Source organism: Sapajus apella, unplaced genomic scaffold (assembly GCF_009761245.1).
Source record: "Sapajus apella isolate SASKATOON/1434 unplaced genomic scaffold, GSC_monkey_1.0 scaffold119, whole genome shotgun sequence".
Classification (NCBI taxonomy): domain Eukaryota; kingdom Metazoa; phylum Chordata; class Mammalia; order Primates; family Cebidae; genus Sapajus; species Sapajus apella.
The window spans coordinates 63861-74485 of NW_022437059.1; the positions used below are offsets into that span (position 1 = coordinate 63861).

Genomic DNA, 10625 nt, shown 5'->3' on the forward strand with positions numbered 1-10625 from the left:
TCAAAAAAAAAAAAAAAATATATATATATATATATATATATATACACACACACACACATATATATGTATATATATATGAGAAACTAAAGTCATTTCTTATAACTTAAAGAGGCTGGAATATTTCCAGGTGAATATAGTTTCTGCCTAGTTTGTTTTTTTCTGCCTTTTTTAAAGCTCATCTTTGGGTGAAAAATTGCCGGGAACTTCTGCAGTCCAGCTACAACAAACAACGCTTTGATCAACCTTTAGAGGCTTCAACCTGGCTAAAGAATTTCAAAACTACAAATGAGCGCTTCCTGAACCAGGTGACTAGACTCCTAGAAGTTGAGTGCCAGGTAGTCTATATGGATTCTGTCCTGCCTGTGCCCTGAGTACCAATAGACTGTGGAGGCCTGATATTGGAGTTGGAATAACTGTATCATTTTTAGTTTCTTTCATATGTTTTGCTCACAGTGGACTCATAACTTGAAACTCATTTATCCATGTGAAATAAAGAGGCAACAGTAAGTTGTTCCCATTTTGTGGGTAGCAAAGTGAAATCCAGTTGATTCATTGACTTTTCAAGGTACAGTCTCCAACTAGGCGTGGTGACTCATGCCTGTAATCCCAGAACTTTGGGAGGCTGAGGCGGGCAGATCACAAGGTCCATAGATCGGGATCATCCTGGCCAACATGGTGAAAACCCGTCTCTACTAAAAATACAAAAATTAGCCTGGCATGTTGGTGAATGCCTATAGTCCCAGCTACTCGGGAGGCTGAGGTAGGAGAATCACTTGAACCTGGGAGGCAGAGGTTGCAGTGAGCTGAGATCACGCCACTGCACTCAAGCCTGGTGACAGAGTGAGACTCCATCTCAAAAAAAATAAAAAAAGGTAGTTTCCAGTCCCTTGCAAGAACATTTCCAAACTGCATGACCTTCTCAGGATAAGATATTTTTAGGAAACAAGAAATGTATTGGAAAAATTCTTCTTTACCCTGGTGATTCTTGGATATCCTTTCTACCAGGGGCATTCAATTCTGGGTATAAAGCAGAGTCACCCAAGAGCTTATTAAAAATGCAGATGCCAGAGTCTCATTCTGGACATTTTCATCAGAATTCTTTATGTATGTTTTTTAAAGACTCCAACCTGAAGTGGATTAGAAAGCATTCATGTTGGCAGGGCACAGTGTGGCTCATGCCTGTAATCCCAGCACTTTTGGAGGCTGAGTTGGGGGGCATTGCTTGAGCCTATGAGTTCAAGACCAGCATGGACAACATGGCAAAATCCCATCTCTACTAAAAATGCAAAAAATTAGTCGGCATGGTGGTATACGCCTATAGGCCCAGCTACTCAGGAGGCTGAGGCAGAAGAATTGCTTGAACCTGGGAGGTGGAGGTTACAGTGAGCTGAGATCATGCCACTACACTCCAGACTGGGTGACAGAGCAAGAGTCTTGTCTCAAAAGAGAAAAAAGGAAAAAAAAGCATTCACTTCCACACTGACGTTTCCTACAGAACCTGAGCAGTAGACTAAAATGGACTCTTGTTAATCTTAGCCTCCAACTTTTCAAGGAATGGGTTCATCCTTAGGTCAAGCAGTCTTTTTTTGGTTTTTATTTTCTTTGCTTGCTTTTAGATAAAAGTTCAAGAGAAGTATGTCTGGAATAAGAGAGAAAGCACTGAGAAGGGCAGTCCTCTGGGAGAAGTGGTTGAACAGGTATAAGAAAAGACACTGAAAAATAATAATAATAAAGAAAAGACACTGAATGTGTAATGTGATAACAAGAGAATGCCTCTTGCAGCACTGCAATCCACTGTCTCTCCCAATAGGGCATAACACGGGTGAGGAACGCCACAGATGCAGTTGGAATTGTGCTGAAAGAGCTAAAGAAACAAAGTTCTTTGGGTATTTTTCACCTCCTGGTGGCCGTGGATGGAATCAATGCTCTCTGGGGGAGGACTACTCTGAAAAGAGAAGATAAAAGACCGGTAGGAAAACTGGGTGTCTGTCTCATTTCTATGATTTCTGGTTCCATCAGAACAGAGGCTGGGCGTTAGCCTTGTAGACCATACGATATGTTTTCTTGCCCTAGGAGTGTTTGAAGTAAAATCAACAGTAAAGAGTTAGGTGCAGTGGCTCACACCTGTAATCCTAGTGGCTAAGGAGACTAAGGCAGGAGGATCACTTGAGGCTAGGAGTTCAAGACCAGCAGGGCACCATAGCAATGCCCCTGTCTCTAAAAAAATAAGAGATCTGCCAGTAGCCAGGGTGGCACACGCCTGTAGTCACTGCTACTGGGAGGTTGAGTAAGAGGATCACTTGAGCCTAGGAGTTCAAGGTTGTAGTGAGGCATGATTACAACACTGCACTCCAACCTGGGTGACACAGCGAGATCCTGGCTCTTAAAAAAAAATTATGTATATATATATATGGCTGGACTCAGTGGCTTACGCCTGTATTCCTAGCAGTTTGGGAGGCCAAGGTAGGTGGATCATCTGAGGTCAGGATTTAGAGACTAGCCTGACCAACATGGAAAAACCCCGTCTGTACTAAAAATACAAAATTAGCTGGGCGTGGTGGCGCATGACTGTAATCCCAGCTACTCAGGAGGCTGAGGCAGGAGAATCGCTTGAACCTGGGAGGCAGAGGTTGTGGTGAGCCGAGATCACACTGTTGCACTCCAGCCTGGGCAACAAGAGTGAAACTCTGTCTTAAAAAAAAAAATGTAGGCCGGGCGCGATGGCTCACGCCTATAATCCCAGCACTTTGGGAGGCCGAGACGGGTGGATCACGAGGTCAAGAGATCAAGACCATCCTGGTCAACATGGTGAAATGCCGTCTCTACTAAAAATACAAAAATTAGCTGGGCATGGTGGCGCACAGCTGTAGTCCCAGCTACTTGGGAGGCTGAGGCAGGAGAATTGCTTGAACCCAGGAGACAGAGGTTGCGGTGAGCCGAGATCGCGCCATTGCACTCCAGCCTGGGTAACAAGAGCGAAACTCCGTCTCAAAAAAAAAAAAAAAAAAAATGTGTATACACACACACACAAATAAATAAATAAACAGCAAGGACTGGTGTAGCTGATGCCTGTGATCCCAGCACTTTAGGAGGCCAAGCTGGATGGATTGAGTGAGTCCAGGAGTTTGAGATCAGCCTGAGCAACGTAGCAAAACCCTTTCTCTACAAAAAATACCAGAAACTAGCTGGGCATGGTGGTGTGCACCTGTGTGTAGTTCCAGTTACTTGGAAGGCTGAGATGGGAGGATGGCTTGAGCCCAAGAGGCAGAGGCTGCAATAAGTGGAGATTGTGCCACTGCATTCTAGCTGGGTAACAGAATGAGACTCTGTCCAAAAAAAAAAAAAAAAGATTAAAGAGATTTGGGTGGAAAAAAAAAAGATAAACAGTAAATGGAATCAGAGGAGAAGGTAGTGCCAAGAGTTCCACTATTCATTGAAAACTATGGGAGTGTGTTATGCAAAGGGCATGACAGCAGAAGCTGTAATTTCTTTCTTAATTTTTTCTGGCTTTTGATTGTGTTTTCAAAATGAGGCTAAATGGTGTAAGCAGAGGAGATCAGAAGCATCAAAATGGGGCTGGTTTGGGGCGGTAGGTGTTTTCTCTCAGTGACTGTTAATCTCCAGAAGGATGGCAGTTCTAGGGCCAGAAGCTATGTGGCTTATCCCGGGGGAGTACCTTCAGGTATACAATTATGTCTTAGTTGAGGGTTTTTTAAAAATTGTCAGTTTCAGGAGAACATCTGAGAAAAGCACCTGATGATCTCTTCTCTCTTTCTGTCCAATGTCAGATTGCCGCAGAGGAATTAGCACTTATTCACAACCTGAGGAAAATGATGAAAAACGATTGGGTAAGTGCATATGATGCCTAACATTTCAGAAAGCAATGTGTTTTCATTTTAAACATGCTCTACTGTTTCATTGCTAATTAAATAAGATAATAACTTACCGTCTATAAAATCAGAGACTTTCCAGTCTCACCACTGCCTTCCAGCATTCTAAAATCTAGACTTTCCAGTCTCTGATTTTATAGACGGTAAGTTATTATTTAATTCCCGTGTCTGTACCAAGTTAGAAATAAGGCCTGAATTAAAATCTGTGTATGTGGTTTATAATCTTTCCACTTAACTGGAGTAACTTTATTCAGAACCACTTTATTTAAATATTGGCCTAATTTCATTTTGCTTGCAGTCATTTAAAGTGTTTTTGTATTTCCTTACCATCTTTGAAAAAGAGTTTAAGACCCAAAAGTATGTCACGATAAATTTAAAATCAGGCAGCAGCAGTTTATTGTCAGAGCCAAATCTGGAATAATTTAGTTGCCATTTAACTGTTCTAGACCACACTTTTATAAGACTGTATGCCCAAGAAAGAAAAAAAAATCTATAGATGATACAATTGCAGTTTTCTATCCTATTCAACTTTTTCCAATTCAGCCTTTCTCCTTTATTTCAGCATGGAGGCGCCATTGTGTTGACTTTGAGCCAGACTGGGTCTCTCTTTAAGCCCCAGAACGCCTATCTGCCCCAGGAGTTGCTGGGAAAGGTCAAGTCAAAGGAAAATTTGTTTCTCCTTAAATTGTTATTTAAAGAAATCTATTTTTATTAATTTATCTATCTATCTATCAATCTATTTATTTATTTATTTATTTGAGATGGAGTTTTACTCTTGTTGCCCAGGCTAGAGTGCAATGGTACGATCTCGGCTCACTGCAACCTCCACATCCCACATTCAAGCAATTCTCCTGCCTCAGCCTTCTGAGTAGCTGGGATTACAGGCATGCGCCACTGGGCCCGGCTAATTTTGTAATTTTAGTAGAGATGGGGTTTCTTCATGTTGGTCAGGCTGGTCTTGAACTCCCAACCTCAGGTGATCCACCCACCTTGGCCTCCCAAAGTGCTGGGGTTACAGGTGTGAGCCACCACGCCTGGCCTTAATCTATTTATTTTGACATAATTTCAGACTTAGAGAAAAATCATATTCCTTTATGCCCTTCCTCTGGATTCCTAAAGTATTAACTTCATAACAATTTCTTTATCTGTCTGTCTTTCTCCACAGTTGATTTGCAAAACTGCCTGCAGAGATGATGTTGCTTTCTCTCCAAATAATGTCTCATTTCTAAAAGCAAAGATATTCTAATATATACCCTGAGCACAGTTATCGAAGTCAGAAAATTGATATTGGTATCATACTTTTACCTATTTGGTGGAATTTATTCTGATGTAGCCAGTTATCCTGCTATCTTTTATAGAAAAAGAAATCCCGGATAATGTGTTATATTAAGTTGTCATGTCTCTTTGGTCACCTTTAATCTGTGACAGTCTGTCAGTCTTTGTCATTTGAAATCTTTTTTTTTTTTTTTTTTTGGGAGTTTTGCTCCTGTTCCCCGGGCTGGAGTGCAATGACATCATCTTGGCTAACTATAACCTCCACATCCCTGGTGCAAGCAATTCTCCTGTCTCAGCCTCCCAAGTAGCTTAGATTATAGGCGCCTGCCACTGTGCTCGGCTAATTTTTTTTTGTATTTAGTAGAGACAGGGTTTCATCATGTTAGTCAGTCTGGTCCTGAACTCCTCACCTCAGGTGATCCATCCACCAAGGTCGGGGGGGGAGGCCACCCACCTCGGCCTCCCAAAGTGCTGGGATTACAGGCATGCGCCACCATGCCCGGCTGAAATCTTAATCTTTATATTTTTGAAAGATGCAGGCCAGTTGTTATGTAGGTCACTTTCTTTTTGGGGTTGTCTGAGGTTTCCTCCTGAATAGAAGTGATGACATGTTTGAGTGAGTGCATCCTATCAGGAAGCACATGAAATCTCTCTCTCATTACTGGTAATGACCTTTGAACTGTTAGCTGAAGTGTTGTCCATCTGGTTTCTCTTCAGTAAAGTTATTATTTTTATTATCTTGTAGAGATATACTTTGAGACTAGGTAAAGATCCTGTTACTTCTCAAACTTCCACCTACTGGGGTTTTAGTATCCATTACATTAGTTATACTGGGCACAGAGCCTCCACCTGATACAGACTTGTGGATTCTTATTCAATGGAATCTAAATCATTACTATCATTTTTTACTTTGGTGCTCAAATAATCCTAGATTTGGCCATTAAAAGCTCCTTCGTGGCCAGGCGCGGTGGCTCACGCCTGTAATCCCAGCACTTTGGGAGGCCGAGGCAGGTGGATCACGAAGTCAAGAGATCGTGAAACCCTGCCTCTACTAAAAATACAAAAAATCAGCTGGGCCTCTGTAATCCCAGCTACTCAGGAGGCTGAGGCAGGAGAATTGCCTGAACCCAGGAGGTGGAGGTTGCGGTGAGCCGAGATCGCGCCATTGCACTCCAGCCTGGGTAACGAGGAAAACTCCGTCTCAAAAAAAAAAAAAAACTGCTTCGTGGCCATGCAAGGTGGCTCACAGCTGTAATCACAGCACTTTGGGAGGCCAAGGTAGAAGGATGCTTTGAGCTCCTCAGGAGTTTGAGACCAGCCTAGGCAACAAAGTGAGACCACCCCTATAAAAATATGTTTAAAACTAGCTGGGCATGGTAGCATTCACCTGTATTCACAGCTACTTGGGAGACTGAAGTGGGAGGATTGCCTGAGCCCAAAAGGTCAAGGCTGTAGTGATCCCTGATTGTGCCAGTGGACTCCAGCCTGGGCAACAGAGGGAGGCCCTATCTCAACAGGAAAAAAAAAAAAAAAAAAGCTCCTTCAAGCTAGCTTCTGTATCCTTTTATGTCCCTATCACTCTTTTTCTTTTTTTAGGAGACAGGATCTCACTCGTCACCCAGGCTGCAGTGCAGTAGCACCATCATAGCTCACTCTTGCCTTGAGACATGCCACTGCACCCAGCCACACCGAACGTTGTCATTTTCTTTTCTTTTTTTAGAGGCAGGGTCTTAACTATGTTGTTGCCTAGGTTGGTCTCATACTGGGATTACAGGCATGAGCCACCATGTCCAGCTCCCATGATTCTTGGACCGCTTCTTTATTTTCTGTCATAAGAATATGTTCCAGACTCCTCTTATATTTCCCATGCCCTAGCCCTGGAATCCCCATTTCTCCAAAGAGCATTGGCTTGTTTTAGAGGAGAATGGTATTTAGTGACCAAGGCCTGAGTGCTAGATATACTCACTGCTACTGAGGTGTCCTTTCTCCTAGGCCCTCACAGCAAAGTTAGTAAATAGATACATGTGTATGAACTGTGTGCATATACATGTTTATACATATCCACACTTTTTTTTCTCTAATCATATTCAGAAACCATGAGTTGCTACTGATACTTGCCAATTCCATGCTAGTATCACAGCATTCATTATACCCTTTCCACTTCTGTAACTATAATCTAAAATAAAGAGAAATCTGTTGCCGGTAGCCACGGTATATTTGCTTACTAGCTCAATACTAGAACATATTTAAAAGTAGTTTCAGGTTTGCTAACCCTGTGAAAAAGGAACTGCTAACTAGAGTTTGATGTTCATTTAACTTTTGTGTTTATCCTAAGGATCTGTACTCCAAATGTTCTGTTCTTTTTTTTTTTTTTGAGACGGAGTCTTGCTCTGTCGCCAGGCTGGAGTGCAGTGGCACAATCTTGGCTCACTGCAACCTCCGCCTCCTGGGTTCAAGCGATTCTTCCACCTCAGCCTCCCAAGTAGCTGGGACCACAGGCACGTGCCACCACGCCCAGCTATTTTTTATATTTTTAGTAGAGACGGGGTTTCACCATGTTGGCTAGGATGGTCTCGATCTCTTGACCTTGTGATCCGCCCACCTCAGCCTCCCAAAGTGCTGGGATTACAGGCGTGAGCCACCATGCCCGGCCAAATAGTCTCTTCAAAAATTCCTTGTCTCCCAAACATTGTGCCTCACACCTGTAATCACAGCACTTTGGGAGGCAGAAGCGGGTAGATCACCTGAGGTCAGGAGTTCAAGACCAGCCTGGCCAACTTGATGAAACCCTGTCCATACTAAAAATACAAAAAATTAGCTAGGTGTGCGGTCAGGCAGGAGAATCGCTTGAACCCAGGAGGCGGAGGTTGCAGTGAGCTGAGATCACGCCACTGACTCCAGCCTGGGCAAGAAGAGCAAAACTGCTGGGGAAGAGGGAGGAAGGGAGGGAAGAAAGGAAGAAAAGGAAGGAAAGAAGGAAGGAATTAATTAATTTGAAATACAGTTTCATTTTGATTGCTTTGTTTCCATTTATTTTCCATCTAGAGTATTTTTTCCCATTATTTTTTATTGTATCTTATTTGAGACAGTCTCAGTTTTGTTTTTTTTTTAATGTAGCCTTATGTGGAGTCCTGTATCAAGCAATGTTGCCAGAGGATGAGAAGTAGAGTTAAATAGAAGAAAAAGACCTTGCCTTCAAAATGCTTAAGTAGAGTTTGTCTGTTTGGTGCTTTGTCTCTTAACGAATATGTTTCTTTATCCTTTTTCTTCCCCAGGAAGGATTTGATGCTCTGGATCCCTTTATTCCCATCCTGGTTTCCAACTATAACCCAAAGGAATTTGAAAGTTGTATTCAGTATTATTTGGAAAACAATTGGCTTCAACATGAGAAAGGTCCATTTAGTTTTTTTCTACCAGGGCTTTTTGATCACAGTAGAATCCCACTGAATCAGAACCCTGATGTCCTCTTCCCTCAGCAACAGCCTCTAATTTATACTTTATCCTTTATCTTGACTTTCTGGCTAAGATGCTAAACGGTGGGTGGGAGGTGGTTAAGGTTTAATTTACAAAAGAGATTTTATCCCTAAATTCTCCATGCTAAAGAAGGCAGCAAAACCCACTCCATCCACTGGACAGTTTCCAGGTGATTGGGTTCCTGCCACATTCTCTTTATTGCATTTTTTCATTCAACGGACTACACTTGAGAGACTCGTGCTAGGACACTCACAGAATAATTCATCCTGTGCAAGAGGCTACCCTAGCACCTAAGAAATTCTTTGCCACACCTGTCCTATTATATATACAAAAATTAACTTTTTGCACCATATTTCATCTGTCTGACTGAAAGCATTCCAACAATTTTTTTTTTTTATTTTTTTTGGAGACAGAGTTTCACTCTTATTACCCAGGCTGGAGTGCAATGGCGCGATCTCGGCTCACCGCAACCTCCGCCTCCTGGGTTCAGGCAATTCTCCTGCCTCAGCCTCCTTGAGTAGCTGGGATTACAGGCACGCGCCACCATGCCCAGCTAATGTTTTGTATTTTTAGTAGAGACGGGGTTTCACCATGTTGACCAGGATGGTCTCGATCTCTCAACCTCGTGATCCACCCGCCTCGGCTTCCCAAAGTGCTGGGATTACAGGCTTGAGCCACCGCGCCCAGCTCTAACTATTTCTTTACCTTAACCTGTCCTTGAAATATGAGAGGGGCTATAGAAGAAAAGCTCAGGCTTCTCTGTTAGTTCTGTTACTGATAATAGAGAGGTAATAGTAACTGGAGGCCGGTGCAGTGGCCTCACGCCTGTCTGTAATCCCAACACTTTGGGAGGCAGAGGTGGAAGGATCACTTGAAGTTGGGGGTTTGAGACCAGCCTGGGCAATATAGTGAGACCCTGTCTCTATTTAAAAAAAAGAAGAAAAAATAGTAATTGGAATAGCTTATTAAAGAAGTAGAGTGAAGAGTATAAGAGAAACTGCAGCATGTTAAGTTGGGAGGCACAATGGACAGGGTTTTTTTTTGTTTGTTTTTTTGAGACAGAGTCTCGCTCTGTCTCCCAGGCTGGAGGGCAGTGGCATGATCTTGGCTCATAGCAACCTCCGTCTTCCGGGTTCAAGCAATTGTCCTGCCTCAGCCTCCTGAGTAGCTGGGACTACACGTGCGTGCCATCATGACTGGCTAATTGTATTTTTAGTAGAGATTGGGTTTCTTCAAAAAAAAAAAAAAGATAGGGTTTCATCATGTTGGCCAGGATGGTCTTGATCTCCTGACCTCGTGATCTGCCAAAGTGCTGGGATTATAGGGGTAAGCCACCGCGCCCAGCCCAATGGACAGATTCCTAAAGAGAGTTGGGAGGTTTGGCAAAGTCCTGAAGTCCAGAAGATGCCCTGGGAGTGGAGGGAGAGCTCCATGCTGGATTGAGGAGTAGACACAAAGAAGGAAATAATGCATACAATAAAAAGAGTAGTTGATTGGAGTAAGGGTCTAGAAGTAAGATCTCTTGGGAGATGCTAATTACCTCAGAATGTAATTTGGAAATGGTAGCCTCTGACTACACGATTGTCTGGGGAACCCAGTGCAGCAGGAGGAAACTACCACTTACCCGTGTTTGTCTCTATTTTAGCTCATACGGAAGAAGGGAAAAAACAGCTGCTGTTCCTAAGTAATGCAAACCCCTCACTGCTGGAGCGGCACTGTGCCTATCTCTAAGCCACCATCACAACATGCGAGGAAGACAATGGACATCTGCTTTAGGCTGGACACAATGAGATGAGGAAGGCCAGCAGTACACAGGAAGAGGAGCCAAGCCCTTAGACCTATGGGGGATTGGACAGACTGCAGTTGGCTCTGGACCTGCATTAAAAAAATGGTACTGCCTTGTTCCTGAAACTTGTATCAGTTTATTAGATGTGGTTTTCACATTTAAGATAATGATGGCTCTTTTTCTAAGTAGAGTATCTCTCT

The 10625-nt window shown here is 43.0% G+C and overlaps 1 protein-coding gene across 5 annotated transcripts in view; it reads left to right on the top strand.

Annotated features, from left to right (window-relative positions):
* The window catches only part of DAP3 (death associated protein 3), a 36229-nt gene extending 25604 nt beyond the window's left edge, over positions 1–10625 (top strand). For 4 of the 5 annotated variants that reach the window (XM_032260574.1, XM_032260577.1, XM_032260575.1 and 1 more), the window contains 7 exons: positions 175–305; positions 1617–1697; positions 1811–1969; positions 3789–3848; positions 4453–4542; positions 8441–8558; positions 10285–10625. In XM_032260574.1, coding sequence (XP_032116465.1) covers positions 175–305; positions 1617–1697; positions 1811–1969; positions 3789–3848; positions 4453–4542; positions 8441–8558; positions 10285–10370 — 725 coding nt within the window. In that variant the 3' untranslated portion in view covers positions 10371–10625. The remainder of the gene's footprint in view (positions 1–174; positions 306–1616; positions 1698–1810; positions 1970–3788; positions 3849–4452; positions 4543–8440; positions 8559–10284) is intronic. The other variant, XM_032260576.1, reaches the window with a different exon arrangement.